This window comes from Esox lucius, chromosome 7 (assembly GCF_011004845.1).
Source record: "Esox lucius isolate fEsoLuc1 chromosome 7, fEsoLuc1.pri, whole genome shotgun sequence".
NCBI classification, from domain to species: domain Eukaryota; kingdom Metazoa; phylum Chordata; class Actinopteri; order Esociformes; family Esocidae; genus Esox; species Esox lucius.
This window is the reverse complement of record NC_047575.1, coordinates 15,127,200-15,155,160: the sequence shown is the minus strand read 5'-3', so window position 1 is coordinate 15,155,160 and position 27,961 is coordinate 15,127,200. Positions and strand designations below refer to the sequence as shown.

The 27,961-nt window shown below is 40.8% G+C and overlaps 1 protein-coding gene across 7 annotated transcripts in view; it reads left to right on the top strand.

The window, feature by feature from the left end:
* Positions 1-1,589: 1,589 nt before the first annotated feature.
* Positions 1,590-27,961, top strand: part of LOC105024623 (protocadherin alpha-C2) — a 98,689-nt gene continuing 72,317 nt past the window's right edge. Inside the window, exons 1-2 of one of the 7 annotated variants that reach the window (XM_013134399.4) lie at positions 1,590-4,096; positions 5,441-5,601. In XM_013134399.4, coding sequence (XP_012989853.4) covers positions 1,712-4,096; positions 5,441-5,518 — 2,463 coding nt within the window. In that variant the 5' untranslated portion in view covers positions 1,590-1,711 and the 3' untranslated portion in view covers positions 5,519-5,601. Of the gene's footprint in view, positions 4,097-5,246; positions 7,735-8,505; positions 10,983-16,349; positions 18,832-20,104; positions 22,599-24,172; positions 26,643-27,961 lie in introns of those variants that run through there. The other 6 variants (XM_034293321.1, XM_034293322.1, XM_029121146.2 and 3 more) reach the window with 6 other exon arrangements.

The following is a 27,961-nucleotide window of genomic DNA, read 5'->3' as shown; positions in this document are numbered from 1 at the left end:
TTGCTCACTTTCTTGAGGTGTGCCAATATATCTGGAGTTGACTGTATATAACATTGAAATAAACACAAAGGAACATGAATACAATTAAAAGTAATAAAAAACATATTGTGTTTCTTAAACAAGCCAATTCTTATTCTGACAAACTGGTGTCTTACGAATTTCATATCAGGACTTGTGTTCCATTAGATTCCAGACACAGGTTGTTGCTCCATGCTTCATTGTCTTTCACATACTGCAGTCTCTTCGGCTTGTTGTCTTTCCAAAAAAAGGTTTCTTAGCTAAAAGACAGCTTCTTGTAAAAGATTTTCTATATAATGTATACTGCTCATGTGGTTTTACACTGTATATCTTTGCCCCCCTTTTTTTGGTGTATCAGCTCAGTTGTACTGTACTGCTCTGATGAAGTGTTGAACCTCTAGAGGCAGCTATCAAATGCTAAGTATACTTCTCAAGTTCATAGTTTTCCACGTGAAGTGTCTATACACATTTTGTGTCATCTGTTATGTGGCCCTACAACTTTACATCTCAGTTTTATTTGAAAGGTGCCTTCTCTGACACAGTTCTCTCCATTTATCTCTCCCTCTGACACAGTTCTCTCCATTTATCTCTCCCTCTGACACAGTTCTCTCCATTTATCTCTCCCTCTGACACAGTTCTCTCCATTTATCTCTCCCTCTGACACAGTTCTCTCCATTTATCTCTCCCTCTGACACAGCTCTTTCCTTCTCTATCTCCTTCTCTGGTAGAGCTCTCTTCCTCGCTACTTTCTCCCTCCACCTCTCCTTCCATCAATACGTTCCCCTCTCTCGCCCACCATTTCTCTCTCCTCTGTATTCCTGTGCTTGTGTTTTGCCGGTGTCTGTGTGCATGACAACAGCATTAACATTCCATGCATGTATTGCTGCTTGTTGAGTTGTTTGTTTAGGGGGGGATTATGCTCTCTGTAGAATTATGCTCTCTTTTTCCGCGGAAGAATAATTTCTTATCTGGCCTCGGAGTGCCGCTCCTGGCTTTATCATCACCGTGTGTTGCAGAAAAGCCGTTGGACAGAACACTCCGTCGACAGTGTAGGAGAGGGGAGCTGCCCATGATTCTGAAATAATGTTTTGTTCTGTGTTCGTGTTGTTTCTTATTTTACAACACAATGGGCGGATTGTATTGTGTCATTCTCCGTACATAAAGTCCCCTTTCTCATCTACTGACTTCGTGGTGTATATCGCCAGCATATTCGTTTATCTGGGTCCGACGTTATACTGAAATGTTTCAAGTGAATTGTCGATGTATGTTTTACGCCCAGGACACTTTCAGTACACACGTTTTTAAATTATAACTACTCATTTCAAATTTAATGTGGACTTACAATGATTTGTTATGCAAAAAAATGAAGCATCGTCTCCCCTTTCTAGTCTATGGCGACGTACAAGCTTCCGTGCATATGCCCTTTAAAGTCGGTTATGTTATTCTCCACACGGTGTCAGTGTCTACCAGCAGAACATTACGTTATTACTGAACTCCACCTTGGTCCCAGAAACCGTAGAATAACGTCAATTAATCGCCGACACTCAGTTAACTGATTTTGAAGTGGCAGGCGGACATGTGTGTTAGCTGTTTCCCAATCTTTAAAATAGTAAATTTTTTCATTGTGTTGCTTAGATACGCTTTGTTCTCGGTCACATTATATGGATTACATTCTTGAAGGGACTGCGGAACAATGGCTGTATTCGAAATCCATAAATGGTTTTGGATTGTGAATATCTTTTGGATGTTTGTTTGTTCTCGGTTTTGTGTTTCAGGGCAAATTACCTATTCCATTTCCGAGGAGGTTCAACCGGGAACATTTGTTGGGAATTTGGCTAAGGATTTAAGTCTTAAAGTGACTGAATTGGAGACACGCCGGATTCAGATTGAATCTGGATCATCTATAAAACATTTTAAGGTAAATTTGAATAATGGAGCGCTCATCGTTAGTGAAGCCATAGACCGAGAGAAGCTTTGTCCCAACATTGTTGTTTGTACGGAAAGCTTGGAAGTTATCGTTAATCATCCTTTACAAATGTTCAACGTTGAAGTAAATATACTTGATGTAAACGACAATGCACCACATTTTCCTGAGAAAACACAGATATTTCGTATTTCAGAGCAAACCTCACCAGGAGCCAAATTTCCTCTTCCCACAGCTGAGGATAATGACGTAGGGAGCAACTCAATTGACTCATATAAACTCTCTGCAAATCCCTTTTTTCATCTGGAAATACATACTGAAGCAGATCGAGGTCCGTCAGCGGAATTAGTGCTACAAAAAGCGCTAGACCGAGAGAAACAGGTCTTGACTAAGCTGATACTGACGGCTGTTGATGGAGGAAAGCCTCCCAGATCTGGTACTACGGAGATAATCGTCAACGTGCTCGATGCCAACGACAACGCTCCAGTGTTTTCCAAGGCCCTGTATAAGACAAAGGTCTTAGAAACAGTGACAATTGGTACAACTATAATACGGGTTAATGCAACAGACCTAGACGACGGATTGAACGGTGACATCATGTATTTGTTCAGCAAACAGGGTCAACGGGGAGGCTACGATAAATTTGCAATCAACCAAAGTACTGGGGAAATTACCGTGGCGGCGCCGTTAGATTATGAGGAGAGCAGTGCTTACGATTTACGTGTGGAGGCCCGGGATTTAGGAAGCACGCCTCTGGCATCACATTGCAAAGTGTTAGTAGAGATAGTTGATGTAAACGATAATGCCCCGGACATCAAACTCTCCTCCCTTTTGGAGAGTGTAAGGGAGGACGCTAGGAAGGGCATGGTAATTGCGCTTATTACCGTTATTGACAAGGATGGGGGCAAAAATGGCCTTGTACGTTGTTCCATTGCTGGTAGCTCACCGTTTCTATTGGAATCATCCAATAGTAAATTCTATTCCCTAGTCCTTGGAGAAATACTGGACAGGGAGATCAAGTCGCAGTTTAATGTCACCATCGTGGCCAGAGACGAAGGGAACCCTCCTTTGTCCAGTACAAGTGTTATTACAGTTCACGTGTCTGATGTTAATGACAATGCGCCACGCTTTCCAGAACCCATTGTTAACGTGTTCTTGAAAGAAAATAGTCCGGCTGGTTCTCTGCTATGTATTGTAACAGCGGTTGATCCAGATTTAGAAGCAAACGGTCTAGTTACATATTTTTTACTAGACCCCAAAAACAAGTGGACAGCTTCGCAGGCACAAGTCAATGTGAATTCTGCCACAGGAGAAATATACAGCACTCAGTCTTTTAACTATGAAGAAGTGAAAAAGTTCCAGTTCCATGTTCAGGCCACAGACTCTGGTGTTCCTCCACTGAGCAGCAACGTCACTGTCAACGTTTTTATCCTGGATGAGAATGACAACAGTCCTGTGATTCTGCCGCCCTATTCTGACCCAGGCTCCGTTCATTCTGAGAACATTCCCTATTCTGCTGAAGCGGGCTACTTTGTGACCAAGATCAGGGCTGTAGACGCCGACTCTGGTTATAATGCGCTGCTTTCTTATCACATCTCTGAACCAAAGGGGACCAGTCTATTCAAAATTGGAACCAGCAACGGAGAATTAAGGACTAAGAGACGAATGAGTGACAATGACTTAAAAACTCACCCGTTGGTCATTCTGGTTTCTGATAATGGAGAACCTTCCCTGTCTGCCACTGTGTCTATTGATGTTGTGGTTGTTGAAAGTACAGGAGACATGCAGACAACTTTCAAACAACTGCCCGTAAAGGAGGAGAGTTTCACAGATTTAAATCTGTATCTTCTCATCGCCATTGTTTCAGTAGCAGTGATATTTCTACTGAGCCTCATCATTTTAATAGTTGTAAAATGTCACAGGACAGACGGCAGTTTCAGCAGGTACAGCGCCCCAATGATCACCACGCATCCTGACGGGAGTTGGTCTTACTCCAAATCTACTCAGCAGTATGACGTGTGTTTTAGCTCTGACACAATGAAGAGTGACGTAGTAGTATACCCCACGTCGTATCCACCTGCTGATTGTGATCTGATCAGCATTAATGGAGGAGATACTTTACAAGGGACACAGACGCTTCCCAACTCAGACAAGGTAAGACGACATCTTTACTAACGAAACCCCGAAATCATTGGACATTAGTCCTTTATTGCAAATTCCTACATTAAAATAATGATTTGATCTGCTATGCGGTTGGGTGTCTGGAATAACATATTCTCAACTCTGTTTTTGAAATTTTATTTCATCTAAGTTAAAATTGTTTTTATTAGTATTTTGTCCTCATTTTTGCTGCTTCTTACCAGGTGCTGGCTTACAGTACTGGCTGTGACATTCAATGCATTCCTATATTATTCTGAACCCTACACTTTTCCCAAATGTCGTTACAGCTTTATTCTAAAATATATTACATTTATTATTTTTCCTCTGAACATCCTCTCCAGCTCTGTCAGGTTGGATGGGGAACGTCGCTACACAGGCATTTTCAGGTTTCCGATAGAAACTACTTAAAGACTAAAGTTAGATGTACATTGTAGGCATAAAGCGACGCCCTTTCCTAGAATACCGTAAACCTATTCAACATTTCCTGGACAGCATTAGAATATGCTGTAATATATTGATGACTGAACTTTGAAAATTAACAAATTCTAAATTACTTTAAAACATTTTAAAACGTCATAGTAGCCTAGTATATTCAGGGTGTAACAAATGTAACTTTAGATGCAGTAAAAACAGCAAATTAACTCCACCATAATGAAAAAAGAGCAAATTAACTCCACCATCATGAAAATGTAATTAGAACGTTGACCGGAAAGACCGTGCATCTCTTAATTGCACCCACACAACATTTGCCAATATTTAGGCTATTATAGAGGTAAAAAGAAGGTAATGGTGTTTGGATGAATGTCGGTCTGCGTGCAAATTGATTGGGTTACACAAGCAAATTGATCCTTAACAAAACGAAGGGTAGAGTGACATATAAATAGTCATAGACCAGAACTTCAGGACATAACTGATCTCATGCTCCTAAACGGAGTAATATGATAATTAGATGATGTTGTAGTAGTTCAGCACGTACCATTGAGTTGCATTTCACTGTCTGGCCCTGATTTTGACCCAATGGGTTGACTGTTTTCAATTTCGAAGCTGGGAGTCGCTGTTGACCACGATAAAAAGGCATCTGGTTTAGAAAGTCCGGGCTCCTCCTATCTTAAACTACAAGACGAGTGGATGTAGACTGGTATAGCAGTTCAGTCTTTGTTAAAAAACCCGCTGGCATAATTTTAAATTTGAAGGAATACCTAGTTTTCATTTTCATCAAATTGTGATTTTTCTGGATTTGGATGTCAAGGAATTGAGCAGCGATGGGCAGGCGTGACGGTAGAATGCGAGATTGGATACAATGTCTTCTAATGCTTTGTTCATGGGAATTGTGTCCAGGACAGATCGTCTACTCGGTGTCAGAAGAGGTGGACAAAGGCACCGTTGTTGGAAATATTGCCAAGGACCTCAATCTAAATGTGAAAGAACTGGAAAGAAGGGGAATTGAAGTTGTAACAGGGTCGAATAAGAGGTATTTTGAAGTAAACAGGAAGACAGGTTTTCTGTTTGTCAATGACCGAATCGACAGGGAGATGCTGTGTCAGAATTCTGTGAAATGTTTTGTAAATGTTGAAGCAATTTTGAAACATCCAATGCATTTAAGTCGCTTTGATGTCAACGTTTTAGACATAAACGACCATCCCCCTTCATTCCGAAGGCCCGTGCATGTTCTCAATATAACTGAATATGCCTCTTCACTTGAGAGATTTTCTCTGCCGGATGCCGAGGACCTGGATATAGGAATTAACTCAGTGAAAACATACAAGCTGAGTCCTAATGAACATTTCTCTTTAGATGTACAGGGTAGTGGAGAGCAGAGTGTTTCTGCTGAGTTAGTGTTACAGAAAGCTTTAGACCGAGAAAAACAGCCTGTTATAAAACTTGTGCTGACTGCTTTTGATGGAGGGAAACCTCCTAGATCCGGGACATTACAGATTATTGTCAACGTTGTTGATGTAAATGACAATTCCCCAGCTTTCAGCAAACAACTATACAAAGTTCCGATTCCCGAAAATGCCCCAAATGGAGCAACTATTGTTATTGTAAGTGCGACTGATTTGGATGAGGGTTTAAACGGAGAAATAGTTTATTCCTTACCGGCAAAGGAAGATGCAAAACACACTGAAATGTTTTCTATTGATCCACGTTCAGGAGTCATCACCTCTAAAGGCACAATTGATTACGAAGAAAATGCAGCATTTGAGATACGTGTACAGGCTAAGGACAGAGGCCTCCCCCCTCGAAGCACGCAGTGTAAAGTCCTAGTTGAAGTTATTGACGTGAATGACAATGCCCCAGAAATAGTAGTAACATCCGTCATGGCCACTGTGAAAGAGGACTCCTTTGTTGGCACAGTAATCGCGTCCATAAATGCATTAGATAAAGATGGGGGTAAAAATGGACACGTGGTGTGTACCTTAGTTGGAGATGTCCCCTTTAAACTAATTTCTACTTATAATAACTATTATTCTGTAGCAGTGGACAGACAACTGGACAGAGAAAGTGTCTCCCAATATAATGTCACTATCAGTGCTAAAGATGAGGGCACCCCACCTCTTTCCAGTACTACTGTTATTAAAATAACCGTTTCTGATGTAAACGACAACCCGCCTCGTTTTTCGGAACCGATAATAAACGTTTTTGTAAAAGAGAACATTCCAGCTGGAGCTTTAATTGTGCGTTTGACTGCAAGTGATCATGATGTGAATGATAACGCTCAAATTGCGTATTCAATGCTGGAAACTAGTAACACACTTCCTACGATGATAAACATAAACTCTTTAACTGGTGAGATATATAGCATGCATTCTTTTAATTACGAGGGGGTGAAAAAGATTCAGTTCCAAGTTCAGGCCACAGACTCTGGTGTTCCTCCACTGAGCAGCAACGTCACTGTCAACGTTTTTATCCTGGATGAGAATGACAACAGTCCTGTGATTCTGCCACCATATTCTGACCCAGGCTCCGTTCATTCTGAGAACATTCCCTATTCTGCTGAAGCGGGCTACTTTGTGGCCAAGATCAGGGCTGTAGACGCAGACTCTGGTTATAATGCGCTGCTTTCTTATCACATCTCTGAACCGAAGGGGACTAATCTATTCAAAATTGGAACGAGTAACGGAGAATTAAGGACTAAGAGACGCATGAGTGACAATGACTTAAAAACTCACCCGTTGGTCATTCTGGTTTCTGATAATGGAGAACCTTCCCTGTCTGCCACTGTGTCTATTGATGTTGTGGTTGTTGAAAGTACAGGAGACATGCAGACAACTTTCAAACAACTGCCTGTAAAGGAGGAGAGTTTCTCAGATTTAAATCTGTATCTTCTCATCGCCATTGTTTCAGTAGCAGTGATATTTCTACTGAGCCTCATCAGTTTAATAGTTGTAAAATGTCACAGGCCAGACGGCAGTTTCAGCAGGTACAGCGCCCCAATGATCACCACGCATCCTGACGGGAGTTGGTCTTACTCCAAATCTACTCAGCAGTATGACGTGTGTTTTAGCTCTGACACAATGAAGAGTGAAGTAGTAGTGTTCCCCACGCCGTATCCACCTGCTGATGGTGATCTGATCAGTATTAATGGAGGAGATACTTTACAAGGGACAAGGACTCTTCCCAGCACTGACAAGGTGAGAATCTATATTTATTTTAACAGTTCTTTGAACACGTTTGAGTTTTAAGAGCTGATGAGGTGGCCGGGTTTGGAATCCTTGTCATTTCAGCACCACTGCTTTGGACAGCGATTCACTCTTCTTTCATACTTCAGAGCTAGCTTGATTTACCGCCGAACGAGTTATGCTATTAGTAATTCATTTATTAATATTCAATTGTCAAATAGGGTAGTTACATCTATTTAGGATCATAGGGTCGAACTGGTTCGAACCCTCTGGTGCAGTTGGACAGTAGAAGGAGCAAGCTGGTAGCAACACATTGACGATAGGCAAACAGGGTTGGCTTTTTATTTTGTAATGTAGGATAGGGCTATTAAAAACATAATTTTTTCCCAAATGTTTACATTCCATGTTATTGGCTAATGAAAACAATATCACCCTTTAAACGTATTTCGACATGGTGCATTTGGACTGTCCGGTGTAGCTTGGTGGTACGTCATAGCGCTTGCAACGCCAAGACTGTTTGTTCGATTCCTTTTACGGAATCATATGCAATACTACTGTAAGTCGCTCTGGATAAAAGCGTCTGCTAAATAAGGTACCATTGTTATACGACTAAAATGTATAGTATGCATCAATAAGCGCATGGTGTCGCTGTAGACCGTGGAAAATAAAAGTGACGCTGTACTGTACTGTACTGTATTCCGTAACGCCTCCTTCGGAGTATGGCATCCATTGTGGGAAGGGCTGTGTCTAAATAGTATACTTGAATTCGCAAAGGTGCGTTTTGCATGGTGCGGACAAGGTTTTGATCACATTTCTCTTTTTGGCTATAATATTTTTCCTGATTTCTTCATTAATGAATATCGCAAGTTACACATCAACAGTGGATAACAATGGGCCTCTCCATCCATGGATGTATTTGGATTCTGCTTCTTCTTTGTTTCAAGGATTTATCTTCCAGTCAGATTGTATATTCTGTTACAGAGGAGGTGAATAAGGGAACCGTTGTTGGGAATATAGCCAAGGATCTCAATCTCAATGTTAAGGAATTGGAGTCACGTTTGTTTCAGATTATGTCTGGATCTAAAAATAAGTATTTCGAGGTAAATTTAAAAACGGGTGTTCTGTTTGTGAATGACAGAATTGATCGTGAGGAGTTGTGCCTCAATTCTCAGAAATGTTCCATATATTTGGAGGCCATTGCACACAACCCTGTTAGCCTTTACCAGAGTGAAATTATTGTGGTAGACATAAATGATAATTCTCCATCATTTCCAGTAAAAGAGCACATTGCAAATATATCTGAAGTTGCAACTCCTGGAGAGAGATTTTCTCTACCTATGGCAAGTGATCCCGATTTTGACAATAATTCAGTTAAAACCTACAAGCTGAGTCCAAATGATTACTTCTCTCTAGATGTACCGAATGGTGGAGAGCAGAGTTTATCGGCAGAGTTAGTGTTACAGAAAGCGTTAGACCGAGAAAAACAGGCTGTGATCCGTCTGCTACTGACCGCTTTTGATGAAGGAAAGCCTCCCAGATCTGGGACTTTACAGGTAGTAGTCAATGTTATGGATATCAATGACAACACCCCTGTTTTTAGCAAACCACTCTACAAAGTAAAGGTTAAAGAGAACGTATCGTCCGGAACAAAGTTAATCACTATGTCTGCAACGGATATAGACGAGGGTCTGAATAGAGAAATTGTATATTCTATCATAAAACACGGAATTAGCAAAGTAACAGATATATTCTCAATTGATTCTGATACTGGGGTTTTAAGCGTAAAAGGTCCTCTTGATTATGAGGAAACTGGCGCTGTTGAGTTACGTATCCAAGCAAAAGATAAAGGCCAACCTCCCAAAAGTACACAATGTAAAGTGTTAGTGGAAATTATTGATGCAAATGACAATGTTCCTGAAATATCAGTGACTTCACTGATGGAGGCAGTTAAAGAGGACAGTAAAACTGGTACTGCTGTTGCTTTGATTACTGTCACTGATAAAGACGGAGGTAAAAACGGAGTGGTACATTGTCTTATCTCAAAACCAGTCCCGTTTAAATTAGAATCCTCATACAAGAATTATTACTCGTTAGTTGTGGATGGAGTTCTTGACAGAGAGAAATATTCTCAGTACAATATCACAATTATTGCTACCGACGAGGGGACGCCACCTCTCTCCAGCACCAGTGTTTTCACTGTACACATTTCTGATGTGAATGACAACGCGCCGGGTTTCCCAGAGCCTATTATTAATGTGTATTTAACGGAGAATAGTCCAGTAGGAGGAAGGATAGTTAGTGTGAGTGCCAATGATCCAGATGAGAAAGACAACGCGCATGTATCATATTCTATATTGGAAAGTAAACGTGATAATATATTACCCAGCAATTTAGTCAACATCAACTCGGTAACTGGGGAGATATTTAGTTTACAGTCTTTCAACTACGAGGAGATAAAAACATTCCAGTTCCAAGTTCAGGCCACAGACTCTGGTGTTCCTCCACTGAGCAGCAACGTCACTGTCAACGTTTTTATCCTGGATGAGAATGACAACAGTCCTGTGATTCTGCCGCCCTATTCTGACCCAGGCTCCGTTCATTCTGAGAACATTCCCTATTCTGCTGAAGCGGGCTACTTTGTGGCCAAGATCCGGGCTGTGGATACGGACTCTGGTTATAATGCGCTGCTTTCTTATCACATCTCTGAACCGAAGGGAACCAATCTATTCAGAATTGGAACCAGCAACGGAGAATTAAGGACTAAGAGACGAATGAGTGACAATGACTTAAAAACTCACCCGTTGGTCATTCTGGTGTCTGATAATGGAGAACCTTCCCTGTCTGCCACTGTGTCTATTGATGTTGTGGTCGTTGAAAGTACAGGAGACATTCAGACAACTTTCAGACAGGTGCCTGTAAAGGAGGAGAGTTTCTCAGATTTAAATCTGTATCTTCTCATCGCCATTGTTTCAGTAGCTGGGATATTTCTACTGAGCCTCATAATTTTAATAGTTGTAAAATGTCACAGGACAGACGGCAGTTTCAGCAGGTACAGCGCCCCAATGATCACCACGCATCCTGACGGGAGTTGGTCTTACTCCAAATCTACTCAGCAGTATGACGTGTGTTTTAGCTCTGACACAATGAAGAGTGACTTAGTAGTATACCCCACGCCGTATCCACCTGCTGATGGTGATCTGATCAGTATTAATGGAGGAGATACTTTTCAAAGGACACAAACTCTGCCCAACACTGACAAGGTAAGGAGAAACTTTCAAAATGAATATGTTTCTCTTTGCATCTGTAGCCCATTATTATTAGTGTTTAATTTACACCCGGTTTCAAAAAAAGTTGGGAAGCTGCATTAAATGTAACATAAACAGATGTGCAAATCATTTAAACCCTACATTCAATGGAATATAGTACAACAACAAAAAAAATATATTACAACAAAAGTCAACAAAGTCAGAAACCTTCCCTGTACCCCAGCTCATTTAAGATGGACTGAGGCAAAGTGCAAAACTATCCTCGGGTCAGAAAAATCTAATTTGAAATTATTTTTGGGAATAGTGGAAGCCGGACTAAAGAGGAGAGGGAAGGTTTCTTGTCCATGCACAATTCAAATACCAGCATCCGTGATGGTATGGGGGTGCATTAGTCCAGACCTGTCACCCACTGAAAACATTTGGCGCATTATGAAACGAAAAGTACGACAAAGGAGACCCCGAACTGTTGAGCAGCAGAAATCCTACATCAAGCAAGAATGGGAATACATTTCACTTTCAAAACTAAAGCAATTGGTCTCCTCAATACAGAGAGTATTGTTAAAAGAAGAGGTGATGCAATATAATGGTAAACATGTCCCTGTCCCAACTTTTTTTAAACATGTTCCGGGCATCAAAATCGAAATGGGCATTTAGTTGTCTAAAACCAATACAATTTCTTAGTTTCAACATTTGATATGTTGTTGCTGTAATATTTTCAATTAAATATAGGAATACATGATTTGCACATCATTGCATTCTGTTGTTATTTGCATTTACAAATTATCCCAACATTTTTGGAAATGGGGTTGTACAAGTAACTGTCTTGTCTTTCACGTGCAATACAATACTGTGCAAGTCTTAGGCACCTGAAAGTAGAACTAAACCAACTATGGTATTAACTGTTTTTCATGGATAAAATAATACATTTATATGGCGGCATCAGTGCATTATATGAGAAGCCGCCTATGCCAATATGGAATACTTCACTTGCACATTCATATATACTGGTACTAAACACTTGCACATACACTCACCTAAAGGATTATTAGGAACACCTGTTCAATTTCTCATTAATGCAATTATCTAATCAACCAATCACATGGCAGTTGCTTCAATGCATTTAGGGGTGTGGTCCTGGTCAAGACAATCTCCTGAACTCCAAACTGAATGTCAGAATGGGAAAGAAAGGTGATTTAAGCAATTTTGAGCGTGGCATGGTTGTTGGTGCCAGACGGGCCGGTCTGAGTATTTCACAATCTGCTCAGTTACTGGGATTTTCACACACAACCATTTCTAGGGTTTACAAAGAATGGTGTGAAAAGGGAAAAACATCCAGTATGCGGCAGTCCTGTGGGCGAAAATGCCTTGTTGATGCTAGAGGTCAGAGGAGAATGGGCCGACTGATTCAAGCTGATAGAAGAGCAACTTTGACTGAAATAACCACTCGTTACAACCGAGGTATGCAGCAAAGCATTTGTGAAGCCACAACACGCACAACCTTGAGGTGGATGGGCTACAACAGCAGAATACCCCACCGGGTACCACTCATCTCCACTACAAATAGGAAGAAGAGGCTACAATTTGCTCGAGCTCACCAAAATTGGACAGTTGAAGACTGGAAGAATGTTGCCTGGTCTAATGAGTCTCGATTTCTGTTGAGACATTCAGATGGTAGAGTCAGAATTTGGCGTAAACAGAATCAGAACATGGATCCATCATGCCTTGTTACCGCTGTGCAGGCTGGTGGTGGTGGTGTAATGGTGTGGGGGATGTTTTCTTGGCACACTTTAGGCCCCTTAGTACCAATTGGGCATCGTTTAAATGCCACGGCCTACCTGAGCATTGTCTCTGACCATGTCCATCCCTTTATGACCACCATGTACCCATCCTCTGATGGCTACTTCCAGCAGGATAATGCACCATGTCACAAAGCTCGAATCATTTCAAATTGGTTTCACTGTACTGAAATGGTCCCCTCAGTCACCAGATCTCAACCCAATAGAGCATCTTTGGGATGTGGTGGAACGGGATCCCACAAATCTCCATCAACTGCAAGATGCTATCCAATCAATATGGGCTAACATTTCTAAAGAATGCTTTCAGCACCTTGTTGAATCAATGCCATGTAGAATTAAGGCAGTTCTGAAGGCGAAAGGGGGTCAAACACAGTATTAGTATGGTGTTCCTAATAATCCTTTAGGTGAGTGTACATACAGTGGGGAGAACACGTATTTGATACACTGCCGATTTTGAAGGTTTTCCTACTTACAAAGCATATAGAGGTCTGTCATTTTTATCATAGGTACACTTCACCTGTGAGAGACGGAATCTAAAACAGAAATCCAGAAGATTACATTGGATGATTTTTAAATAATTAATTTGCATTTTATTGCATGACATAAGTATTTGATCACCTACCAACCAGTAATAATTCCGGCTCTCACAGCACAATGGGCAAGCAGCTTGGTGAGAAGGCAACAACTGTCGCAATTATTAGAACACGTTAGAAGTCCTGTCTCTGTCGTCCATACTCGCACCCACGACCCCATACCCATTCTGTCAAGTCCTAGGGTGCTTTACGTGTATCGGGGTGTTGTGCTCCCTCCTCCGGGTCATTCTCCCTTGGTCTGGGGCTCCATGCAAGATCTCACCTTGTGGGTCATCAATGATCATGAGGAAGGTGAGGGATCATCCCAGAACTACATGGCAGGACCTGGTCAATGACCTGAAGAGAGCTGGGACAACAGTCTCAAAGAAAACCATTAGTAACACACTACGCCGTCATGGATTAAAATATTGCAGCGCACGCAAGTTCCCCCTGCTTAAGCCAGCGCATGTCCAGGCCCATCTGAAGTTTACCAATGACCATCTGGATCATCCAGAGGAGGAATGGGACATGGTCATGTGGTCTGATGAGATATAATTATAAAAATATAGAATAAGAAGGTTGAGTACATCCCCAAGAACACCATCCCAACCGTGAAGCACCGTGAATGCTTTTCTGCAAAGGGGACAGGACCACTGCACCGTATTGAGGGGAGGATGGATGGGGCCATGTATCGCGAGATCTTGGCCAACAACCTCCTTCCCTCAGTAAGAGAATTGAAGATGGGTCGTGGCTGGGTCTTCCAGCATGACAACGACCTGAAACACACAGCCAGGGCAACTAAGGAGTGGCTCCATAAGAAGCATCCCAAGGTCCTCGAGTGGCCTAGCCAGTCTCCAGACCTGAACCCTATAGAAAATCTTTGGAGGGAGCTGAAAGTCTGTATTGCCCAACGACAGCCCCAAAACCTGAAATATCTGGAGAGGGTCTGTATGGAGGAGTGGGCCAAAACCTGGTCAAGAACTACAGGAAATGTATGATCTCTGTAATTGCAAACATAGGTTTCTGTACCAAATATTAAGTTCTGCTTTTCGGAGACAGGACTTCTAACGTTTTCTAATAATTGCGACAGTTGTTGCCTTCTCACCAAGCTGCTTGCCCATTGTGCTGTGAGAGACGGAATTATTACTGGTTGGTAAGTGATCAAATACTCATGTCATGCAATAAAATGCACATTTATTACTTAAAAATCATCCAATGTGATTTTCTGGATTTTTGTTTTAGATTCCGTCACTCCCAGTTAAAGAGTACCTATGATAAAAATGACAGACCTCTACATGCTTTGTAAGTGGGAAAACCTGCAAATCGGCAGCGTATCAAATACTTGTTCTCCCCATATGTATGTGCATGTGAAGTTTTTAATTTTGATCTAGGCGGCTTCTCATAGCATTATGTTATATGAATGATTGCATTTTATATATTTGTATACATATATCACATATAAACAATTACTACCCAAATGAATAGCTTTCATATTGCAGTTACCTAAGACGTTTGCACAATACTTTATGGAAATTCTCTACGATGGAAAATTCCAGAATGCCACAGGCGGGTATCGCAACAACTTTAATACGTGACTGAATGATTTCTGTTAGATTATTTGTGATACCTAGTAGACATGTATTACCGTAATTTATCTGTTGCATATTTTCATATGCTAACAAGTCTATACAGAATGTAGGCAACTTGGTCATAATGAAGTCTCATCTTTCAGAAAATCATAAAAAGTTATCTAAGTGCAGGGTTGGGTTGCAACAATAGATGTTCAGTTATGGCTGTCATATAGCTAAACTCTTCCCCCTGGAAAACGACGTGAGTTTTACTTACTCAATCAGGTTCTGATGGCAGAAAGAAATGTGATTGGTTCTGGCGAACATCCCATTGAAATGAAAAAGAGGCGGTGCTCATGAGCGCTTCAAATTACTTCAAGAAGCGTGCATTTTTGCAATCGTCAGTGAATGAGTAAGTTTGCCTGCTACGTTATAATAAAGTAGCTTACAAATGACTTGATCACGCTAACAATTTTTAGTCGAGATAACATTGCCTCGCTTTTTTGATCTCGCTTGAAATGTTCATGATTACCAATTCTCAGCGGTTGGCTGAGAATGCCCTCACCCGCTATTCACTGTAGCTGGTTCGGAATGTTTGCTGATCCCCTACAGGGTGTCTGGTAAGAACGAGACGGATAGTTCACTGTTAAAGGCTTTTATTCCTCCTCTTCTTGTCCACCACACATTAAGCACACTCTTCTTATACTTCATCGTAAATGAAAGTTTGTGGACTTGTTTGTGACATTGAATTACTAGTGGTTCTATAAAGTATAAACCATATCAGTACAATTAGAAATGCTACACAGTGTATAGACATGCAAGAGGCTACTCATATATATATATATATATATATATATATATATATATATATATATATATATATATATATATATATATATATATATATATATATATATATATATATTATGCAAAAAAGGTTTACTGGTTTAATCTATGTCACACATTAATTATACAGCCAGTATAACAAAATCTAACCCTTCACAACCTCCGCGCCACTGAGCTAGAAATCCCCTATTGCGCGTGGTGCAATACTTGCCTACGTAACGCCACTACCACTTGCAACGGTTATGCACGCATGCTCTACTTACACTACAAAGGCATTAACTAACACCTGGGAACTAGTACTTAAAATGATACAAGAGTATCAATTAAGAAGTATTAACACATTGATACAGTAACATATATAGGCTACGTGCTATACAATGTAAAGTTGTAGTTAACGATGGGGTTGAAATAGGCTACAAAAGGTTTTGTTACGCTGTTAACATGCTGAAAACAGGATGTCGCTGTTGACCATGAAAGTTATTAAGTCAGCTGGAATTACTGGACTCCTCCTCCAGTGAATGTAAAAATGACATCGACTAGATACCAGTGGGGTGTTTTTATGGGAAGAACACGGTAGTGTGTCCAAATTTGCCTGCTAACAACAATATTGATGCTGCATTATGATCATTTCGCTTTGAATTAACAATATCATTGTGCGCATTTTGATATGCGTGGATTTTTTACGATGGGCTTCCTTGACTACAGACGTCTTGTTTGGATACACTGTTTAATGCTGCTTTGTTCTTGGAAACCGTGCTTCGGACAATTCGTATATTCTGTCTTAGAGGAGGTGGATAAGGGCACAATTGTTGGAAATATCGCTAAAGACCTTAATCTCAACGTGAGAGAACTGGAATCGAGAGATATTCAGATTGTAACCGGATCTAAAATAAGGTATTTTGATATCGATATGAAGACTGGTGTTCTTTTTGTGAATGAAAGAATAGACAGAGAGGCCCTCTGCCCCAACTCAGTTAAATGCTCTATAGACGTAGAGGCGATTTTAAACAATCCCATGCGAATCCATCGTATTGAAGTCAACATTATGGACACAAATGACAACTCGCCATCATTTCAAGAGCGTATTCACGTGGTTAACATGACAGAATCTGCCTTTATGGGTGAACGATTTCCGTTACCACTTGCCATTGATGCAGACATTGGCAGTAACTCGGTGAACACCTACAAGCTCAGTCCTAGTGAGCACTTCTCTTTGGATGTACAGAACGGTGGAGAACAGAGTGTATATGCCGAGTTAGTTTTACTGAAAGCTTTAGACAGGGAGAAACAGCATTCCGTCAGGTTGCTACTAACGGCTGTTGATGGCGGAAAACCTCCTCGAACTGGAACTTTACAGATAATAATTAATGTGATGGATGTGAATGACAACAACCCTATTTTTAGCAAATCTCTGTATAAAGTGCAAGTGTCGGAAAATGCTGCACTTGGAACTTTGGTTATGATCATAAACGCAACAGACATGGACGAAGGTTTAAACGGTGAGATTGAATACTCATTCATTGGCAGCGGAGAAAGAGATCATCATAGGCTCTTCGAAGTCAACAAGCACACTGGTGAAATAACCACTCGAGCAGGTTTAGATCACGAGGAGAACCCTGCGTTTGAAGTCCGTGTTCAGGCAAAAGACAAGGGCATTCCTCCAAGGAGTGCCCATTCAAAAGTCTTAATTGAAATTATTGATATGAATGATAACGCACCCGTGATAGAAGTGACATCTCTGACCAGTGCAGTCAAAGAGGACGCTGAGAAAGGAACTGCAGTGGCTTCGATGAACATGCGAGACAAAGACGGGGGTAAAAATGGATTGATAAAGTCATACATTATTGGAGATGTTCCTTTTAAATTACAGTCGTCATATAAAAACTACTATTCCTTAGTTGTAGATGGGCATCTGGACAGGGAGACCGTATCTGTTTATAATGTTACTATTAAAGCCATTGATGAAGGCAACCCACCTCTCTCCAGCACCTGTGTTATAACTGTGCACGTTTCTGATGTTAATGACAACGCCCCAAAGTTTCCGGAACACATAATTAACTTTAATATAAAAGAGAATATTCCCGTGGGGAATCTTGTTGGCAGCGTTACAGCACATGACCCAGATATCAATGGAAACTCTCAAGTGACGTATGTACTATCTGAAAATAAAAGAGACGCACGTTTGGCAACATTTGTAAACTTAAATTCTTTAACTGGTGAAATATTCAGCTTAAACTCATTTAACTATGAAGAAGTTAAACATTTCCAGTTCCAAGTGCGGGCCACAGACTCTGGTGTTCCTCCACTGAGCAGCAACGTCACTGTCAACGTTTTTATCCTGGATGAGAATGACAACAGTCCTGTGATTCTGCCGCCCTATTCTGACCCAGGTTCCGTTCATTCTGAGAACATTCCCTATTCTGCTGAAGCGGGCTACTTTGTGGCCAAGATCAGGGCTGTAGACGCCGACTCTGGTTATAATGCGCTGCTTTCTTATCACATCTCTGAACCAAAGGGGACCAGTCTATTCAAAATTGGAACGAGTAACGGAGAATTAAGGACTAAGAGACGCATGAGTGACAATGACTTAAAAACTCACCCGTTGGTCATTCTGGTTTCTGATAATGGAGAACCTTCCCTGTCTGCCACTGTGTCTATTGATGTTGTGGTTGTTGAAAGTACAGGAGACATGCAGACAACTTTCAAACAACTGCCCGTAAAGGAGGAAAGTTTCTCAGATTTAAATCTGTATCTTCTCATCGCCATTGTTTCAGTAGCAGTGATATTTCTACTGAGCCTCATCAGTTTAATAATTGTAAAATGTCACAGACCAGACGGCAGTTTCAGCAGGTACAGCGCGCCAATGATCACCACGCATCCTGACGGGAGTTGGTCTTACTCCAAATCTACTCAGCAGTATGACGTGTGTTTTAGCTCTGACACAATGAAGAGTGACGTAGTAGTGTTCCCCACGCCGTATCCACCTGCGGATGGTGATCTGATCAGTATTAATGGAGGAGATACTTTTCAACGGACACAGACTTTTCCTACAACGGATAAGGTAAGATGTGAGACGCAATTAGAAAATGGTTGAACGCCTTCGGAACTCATTAAAACCGGAATACTTTTGCGTCCTTCTGTTTTCAGCACCAAAAGAAAGGGACAGCAAGGACATGAGAGAAACGGTTCCCCTCAATAAATTAACTTAATTTAGATTCTTACTATCCTTTTTTGACTTTCCAGTACCCTTTAATAAGTATCTGCATTACACGTACCTTTAGGCCCATCTCATTAAATAGTGAATGAAGCATCACGCGCACACTGAGTTTAACTGAGATTGTTTTCCGGGTCCACAACACAAATGTATGATTTTCGGGTTCATAAAGGACCAAAGGGAATCGCTTCTCCATCAATGGGTGTTTGCTTTATGGGGGTAGGTTTGTGGAGTCGTGGGACGGTTATGAAATTGTCAATTTTCCGGCATCTCTCTATTAGTCTCAGCGTATCTTTCGTTGGTTTCTTGAATCATATTGGTCTGCGGAGGCCTTCTAATTCTGGTGGGTTGGGGACTGTCAAGTCTCAGGCTTTCAGACCATGGGTTAGGCGTTATTAGAGAAATGTATACATAATTTCTGGGGGGAAAAATACCTAGATACGTGCGAATTTAGGTAGACTCACGTGGTTATGGCTTATCCACCCTGCATAAATGTAATACCAAGACGATTTTACACGGCATTATTGGTAGCCTACTAGTGAACGGTCAGGTTATTTGTTTATACGTCTGTTTAAGTTAGTATTGACCAGAGCTGCCTATCGTATGCAATGGAGAAAATAATGTATTGTAAGCTCACTCTACTGCTGCTTTGAAATAATTGGGATGTGTAATGACAAATTCGTTTTTTCGGATAGCTCAAACTACAAGGAAGACGGTCACGTGTATTTGAGATGACAGGATCACTGGTTCGAGGGCAGTCGGACAGTGAGTGAGTAACATGTGTGCAGCACGTTGACTATGGTCAAACGGATCTTTACTTATTATTTTGTACTATAGGATACGGGTAAGAAAAATACATTTAATGTAAGGCTATTGTAGACAATTTCAAGCCAAATTATAGACTAACGAAAACAACGTTATTTTCACTTGCATCAAGACACGTGGAATTCTGTTGCATTTTGTCTTTTGACCAGTTTCATATTGATGTGTAAACACATGGTGTCGCTGTAGACCGTGGAAATTAAACCTAGGCAAATGCTTTTTCATGCTACGGCTTCGGAGTCTAGCATCCATTCTGAGAAGGGCTTCGTCAGAATTGTAGGCTATACTTGTATTCGTGAAGGAGCGTTTTGCCTGGGCCGGTAGAGGAACTGATACGCTTTGCCATATAGATTATTTTTCTTTATATTATTATTAATGAATACTGCAACTTGCACACCAAAAGTGCAACAACAGTGATAACAATGGACATCTTAATCCATGGATGTATTTGGTTTCGGATTCTGCTTATTCTTTCTTTCTGGGATGCATCATCCGGTCAGATTGTATATTCTTTTACAGAGGAGGTGTACCAGGGAACAGTTGTTGGGAATATCGCCAAGGATCTCAATCTAAATATTGAGGAATTGGAGTCTCGTATGTTCCAGATTGTATCCGGATCCAACTCAAAGTACTTTGATGTAAATCTAAACACCGGCGCTCTGTTTGTGAAGGAAAGAATCGATCGAGAGGAGCTTTGTATGAGCCATCCGAAATGCTCTTTAAACCTGGAAGCCATTGCACACAATCCTCTCAACATGTATCGTTTAGTAATAAATGTCTTAGATATCAATGATAACTCCCCTTCATTCCCGATGAATGTTCATACCTTGAATATAAGCGAATCCACATTTCAAGGTGAAAAATATCCCCTTCCAAGGGCTGATGATGCTGATATGGGCAGTAATTCGGTAAAAACCTACAAGCTGAGCCCTAATGAACATTTCTCTCTGGCACAGAGCGGTGGAGATCAGACTGTATCTGTTGAGTTAGTTTTACAGAAAGCTTTAGACCGAGAGAAACAGGCTGTAATCAAACTTATGCTAACTGCTTTTGATGGAGGGAAATCTCCAAGAACCGGGACATTACAGATATTAGTAAATGTAATAGATGTGAATGATAATAGTCCAGCCTTCATCAAATCATTATTCAAAGTGAATATTTTTGAGAACGTAGCTTTTGGCACGCCTGTTATTAAACTGAACGCAACTGACGCTGATTCAGGAGTAAATGGGGAAATTGTATATTCGTTGCTGAGGCACGGTAAGGAAAAAGCATTGGATTTCTTTCAAATTAACCCAGTCACTGGTGACATCACAGTTAAAGGAAACATTGATCATGAAGAAAACGCTGCATTTGAGCTGCACGTACAAGCAAAAGACAGAAGTGCAAGTCCTCGCGCGACGCACTGCAAAGTCCTGATAGAAGTGATTGATGTCAATGACAATGCTCCAGAAATCTCAGTAACTTCCCTGGTGAATTCGGTCAGAGAGGATGCAAAATCAGGTACAGCAGTTGCTCTAATTACAGTATCTGATAAGGACGGGGGTATACATGGAAAAGTACAATGTGAAATAGTAGGCTCTGTTCCATTCAAATTGCTGTATACCTACAAGAACTTTTATTCGTTAGTGATCGACGGATCTTTAGATCGAGAGTCTGCTTCCCAGTACAACGTGACAGTAATAGCCTCAGATGAAGGCATTCCACCACTTTCCAGTTCAAATGTAATTGTTGTTAATATCGCTGATGTCAATGACAACGCTCCGCGATTTTCCGATCCAGCAATGTACTTCTATATAAAGGAAAATAGTGAAGTTGGAGGGCTTATTGCTACAGTGACTGCGCATGATCCAGACATGAAAGAAAATGCTCAGATGTCGTATTCTCTTTTGCAAGAAAATAACGGAAAACACGTGTCTACCGTGATGAACATAAACTCCCTTACTGGTGAGATATTTAGCTTGCAGTCTTTCAACTACGAGGAGATGAAAACATTCCAGTTCCAAGTTCAGGCCACAGACTCTGGTGTTCCTCCACTGAGCAGCAACGTCACTGTCAACGTTTTTATCCTGGATGAGAATGACAACAGTCCTGTGATTCTGCCGCCATATTCTGACCCAGGCTCCGTTCATTCTGAGAACATTCCCTATTCTGCTGAACTGGGCTACTTTGTGGCCAAGATCAGGGCTGTGGATACGGACGCTGGCTATAATGCGCTGCTTTCTTATCACATCTCTGAGCCAAAGGGGACCAATCTATTCAAAATTGGAACCAGCAACGGAGAATTAAGGACTAAGAGACGAATGAGTGACAATGACTTAAAAACTCACCCGTTGGTCATTCTGGTTTCTGATAATGGAGAACCTTCCCTGTCTGCCACTGTGTCTATTGATGTTGTGGTTGTTGAAAGTACAGGAGACATGCAGACAACTTTCAAACAACTGCCTGTAAAGGAGGAGAGTTTCTCAGATTTAAATCTGTATCTTCTCATCGCCATTGTTTCAGTAGCAGTGATATTTCTACTGAGCCTCGTCAGTTTAATAATTGTAAAATGTCACAGAACAGACGGCAGTTTCAGCAGGTACAGCGCGCCAATGATCACCACGCATCCTGACGGGAGTTGGTCTTACTCCAAATCTACTCAGCAGTATGACGTGTGTTTTAGCTCTGACACAATGAAGAGTGACGTAGTAGTGTTCCCCACGCCGTATCCACCTGCTGATGGTGATCTGATCAGTATTAACGGAGGAGATACTTTTCAAAGAACTCGGACCCTCCCTAACACTGACAAGGTAAAACACATGTTCTACTAAGATGTTTTAGTAAACAGCTCATGAAACTTTTTCGAGCACTGAGGGAGGTTGTTTTTATGAACTGGTATTTCTCATAGGCAAGGATGTAATACACTTTAATGGAACAGTCCGAATTTAAGTAAAGATTTGTCGTTCTGTCTATTCAATTCCTATGCATTTTAATCCTATCCATGGCAGAAAGGCCGGTGTAAATATGAGAACTTGCATTCATGCACAGCGTCGCTTCCGTTAACAAATGTTGGGCTAAAGAAAAGACCAGGACTGAAATTAATTGATTGCAGGGTTTGCTGCAAAGGACTTTAAATACGATGTCAATGGGTGAAATGCCACATCAATAGGCTAAAGGCAAACCACTCCATGGTGTCCTTGGCTATTGAGCTAAACTATCTGACAGTTAATGTGAAGTAGTGTTAATAATATCTAATATCGACAAAGCTAAATTATTTGCATTATAGTAATTCATTTTTGAGTCAGATGTTGGGATGAGCTGCAAGGCACCAAGTTCAGCTGTTGTCATAGGCTACTGTGGCTACTGACTGTAACTTTAGTTCGCAGTTGAATAACACATTATCAACTTGACATTTCTCCCATAACCCTTCTAGTTAAGGCTGCACAGTGCAGCCTATCTTTTTTGTCTTTTTTTCTCGATCTGTAATTATAGTTAGCTATGCAATTACTACCTCCAACTGCCAACCCCACCCAGCCGCTTGCAATGGGCAGCTACAATAGCTATGTCTAGTACAGAAGTACTCGAAGTTGGATCCTCATAGTCATGTAGTAATGTTTTTTTTTATACATCCAGTTAAGTGGCATGAATACAAGTTTACCTTCAAAATAGTCCATGCTAATGTCAAGCAAAACACCTTTAGGCCTATGATAATGTTGTAGTTCTTTGTAATTGAATGTTTTTGTACCCTTCGTGGTCATTGTTAAACTGAACAGTTGGCCTCTCCTCATTGATGAAACAAACTTGTCTTCCTTCACAAAGCAGACCTAGCTAGAATACCTCAGAAGAAAATGCATTGCAGTAGGACGTTAGTGGACAGCCACCTGGCAACAGACATTTCCTTGGGATTGTTGTGCTGTGGAGAGTGTAATCATGGTTGTCTAAATATATTAGCTCATGAATATCATTTTGTTGTACGGTTGCTGAGAAACGTTGCCCCTTCTGATTCGCTTCGTTTGCCGGGTCACGTTTGTCACATACGACCATGTATCATGATCAAGCAAAAACCCTCCTATTGTCAAGTTCAGTTACTCTGTCACTGTGTCACCGATAATAGCAGCCTGTCTAGGAACTCACATAGCCTACTGTTTTGTGTGTTCTGGAACCGCCCTGAAAAATAACTTGAATTTCAGTAGTTTTTGTAGATGTACCCTGGTGGGTTTATCAAACTCTTCATCACATTTGAAATGCATCAAGACGCAATTATTCCAGGTAAACACAAGGTGTCGCTGTAGACCGTGGATAGTCAACTTTAAAAAAATAATCATATTGATGACAGGAATCCATTGCAGGAGGGGCTTAGTCAGAATTTCATGCAAAAGTATTTGTAAAAGAAGGTTTTACGTGAGATAGGAGAGTTGTTCCATTTAACGTATACATTTTCCCGTTTTTTCGCGCTTACTGATGACCCGTGGACAACGATGGGCCTCTCTATTCATCGATATAACTGGATTCGGATTCTGCTTCTTCTTTGTTTCTGGAATGTATCTTTCGGTCAGATTGTCTATTCTGTCTTCGAGGAAACGAACAAGGGAACCATTGTTGGGAATATAGTCAAGGATCTTAATCTTAATGTTCAGGAACTGGAGTCACGTATGTTTCAGATTGTATCAGGATCTAACAAGAAGTATTTTGATGTAAATTTAAATACTGGTGCCCTGTTTGTAAATGACAGAATAGATCGCGAGGAACTGTGCCTCAATTCTCAAAAATGCTCCATGTATTTGGAAGCTATTGCACACAACCCTGTGAGACTTTACCGTGTTGAAATAATAATTGCAGACATTAATGACAATCCACCATCGTTCCCACTGAAAGAACACGTTTTAAATATTACCGAAAACGTAACTCCAGGAGAGAGATTCCCCCTTCCAATGGCCAGTGACCCTGATGTTGACAACAATTCAGTGAAAACCTACAAGCTGAGTGCTAATGAACACTTCTCTCTGGATGTACAGAGCGGTGGAGAGCAGAGTGTTTCTGCTGAGTTATTGTTACAGAAACCATTAGACCGGGAGAAACGGTCTGTTATCAAACTAGTAGTCACTGCCATCGATGGAGGAAATCCTCCCAAATCCGGGATATTACAGATAGTAGTGAATATCATGGATATTAATGACAATACCCCGATATTCACTAAAGCCCTATACAAAATAGAAGTTAAAGAAAATATATCTATCGGAACAACATTAATCACTCTGTCTGCAACGGATTTAGACGATGGTCTGAATAGCCAAATTATGTATTCTATCATCAAACATGGAAATAGCAAAGTAACAGATATATTCTCAATTGATTCCGATACCGGGACTTTAAGCGTAAAAGGTCCTCTTGATTATGAGGAAACTGGCGCTGTTGAGTTACGTATCCAAGCAAAAGATAAAGGTCAGCCTTCAAGAAGTACACAATGTAAAGTGTTAGTTGTAATTGTTGATATAAATGACAATGTTCCTGAAATATCAGTAACTTCACTGATGGAGGCAGTTAAAGAGGACAGTAAAACTGGTACTGCTGTTGCTTTGATTACTGTCACTGATAAAGACGGAGGTAAAAACGGAGTGGTACATTGTAACATAACTAAATCGGTCCCATTTAAACTAGAATCATCGTACAAAAACTATTACTCGTTAGTTGTGGATGGAGTTCTTGATAGAGAGATATTTTCTCATTACAATATCACTATTATTGCTACCGATGAGGGGGCGCCACCTCTCTCCAGCACCAGTGTTTTCACTGTACACATTTCTGATGTGAATGACAACGCACCCGGTTTCCCAGAGCCTATTATTAATGTGTATTTAACGGAGAATAGTCCAGTAGGAGGAAGGATAGTTAGTGTGAGTGCCAATGATCCAGATGAAATAGAGAACGCGCATGTATTGTATTCTATATTGGAAAGTAAACGTGATAATATATTACCCAACAATTTAGTCAACATCAACTCGGTAACTGGTGAGATATTTAGTTTACAGTCTCTTAACTACGAGGAGATGAAAACATTTCAGTTCCATGTTCAGGCCACAGACTCTGGTGTTCCTCCACTGAGCAGCAACGTCACTGTCAACGTTTTTATCCTGGATGAGAATGACAACGGTCCTGTGATTCTGCCGCCCTATTCTGACCCAGGCTCCGTTCATTCTGAGAACATTCCCTATTCTGCTGAAGCGGGCTACTTTGTGGCCAAGATCAGGGCTGTAGACGCTGATTCTGGTTATAATGCGCTGCTTTCTTATCACATCTCTGAACCGAAGGGAACCAATCTATTCAGAATTGGAACGAGCAACGGAGAGTTAAGGACAAAGAGACATATGAGTGACAATGACTTAAAAACTCACCCGTTGGTCATTCTGGTGTCTGATAATGGAGAACCCTCCCTGTCTGCCACTGTGTCTATTGATGTTGTGGTCGTTGAAAGTACAGGAGACATGCAGACAACTTTCAAACAACTGCCCGTAAAGGAAGAGAGTTTCTCAGATTTAAATCTGTATCTTCTCATCGCCATTGTTTCAGTAGCAGTGATATTTCTACTGAGCCTCATCAGTTTAATAGTTGTAAAATGTCACAGGACAGACGGCAGTTTCAGCAGGTACAGCGCTCCAATGATCACCACGCATCCTGACGGGAGTTGGTCTTACTCCAAATCTACTCAGCAGTATGACGTGTGTTTTAGCTCTGACACAATGAAGAGTGACGTAGTAGTGTTCCCCACGCCGTATCCACCCGCTGATGGTGATCTGATCAGTATTAATGGAGGGGATACTTTACAAAGGACACAAACTCTGCCCAACACTAACAAGGTAAGGGGAACATTTTATTATTTCTTATTTTGTCATTGAGGTGTTCAATCATTACAACTTGTGTGCACTTTGTATACATTCTATTGAATTAGTTGATATTATATTGCACAGACTAGAAAAACAAATATTATTACAGAGACTTTTTGCTACGGAACTGATATGGTCCAGTTCTAAATGAATGGCATTTTACATCATCAGACAGCACCATGGACAGCGACCCACGGCTGCTTGGGATAGTGTCAGAGTTATTCTTGCTGCCATGTTCTCGGGAGGAAATTGATGCAAAATAATTTAATTGTCCTTCATCATATACATATGTGAACCTGTTGTGTACCAAAAAGCACCATGGACATGTCTATCCGATTTTGCGCACCGACTTCAGCCGTTTTAGAACTACTAGCACCATGAATGGCCCATATATTTACCGTTGCCTTTAAGTTCAAATGTATTTTCTTTGAATCTATATTCCAAAACTATCCCGCAATTTTTGCTAGAATTTCCTCATTCCACAATTTTACTGTTGGAATCAACATTATATTAAAGGTCTTTCTTGGTTAGACTTGGGAACTCGTTGGTCCATATCAAATGTCCTCTGCCTTTCCGTTTGGCATTTGGGTATGCGAAGTCAAGCACGTATCCACAGTTATAAGCCCTTCAATCTAAGACGAGACTATTGGGAATGGTTTCAGTATAAATTATATTATGTTTCGTTTAAAAGGACTTGATAAATCACTCTCTTAATTTAGTATGCACCTTGTAATGGAACATGTCTTTTAACTGCATTGTCCTGAAGAGCGGCATATTATTTTGTATGCCGGTTTGGGTATGTTTGGGGTAGTGCTCTTAGGTAGAGTTAACATTCGGTTTTTACGTATTGGGAGGGAAAGCTCCTGTAATCATGGAACACCCCAGCTTGATCTAAGAGACATGTATATGTTGAAATGACTTTACACTGAATATTGACGTTTTATATGTCAGTTTGTATTTTAACTATATTTTGAATCATCTATCGTCCACTGAAACATGATGCTTTATGCAAATACTTACACTTCTACATGCCTTCCCCCGACATCATGTTTCGTCCTTATAATTGTCAGGACCCTCTTTTCCTTGTTGAAATGGAATATTTTCGTGTGGATGTTTTTGTAGAAGGAAAAAAGTGTACTTCCAAACTGCCTTTGAAGGCCATTTATTTTCATAATTAGTTAATATAGTTACTTGGTTTTTAGCGTCTCCATTCAGCACCATGGACAACGACACAGGGCAGCTGTGGTTAGTGTCAGTCTACTTCCTGCTCCTATGTTTTCTGGTTACAATTC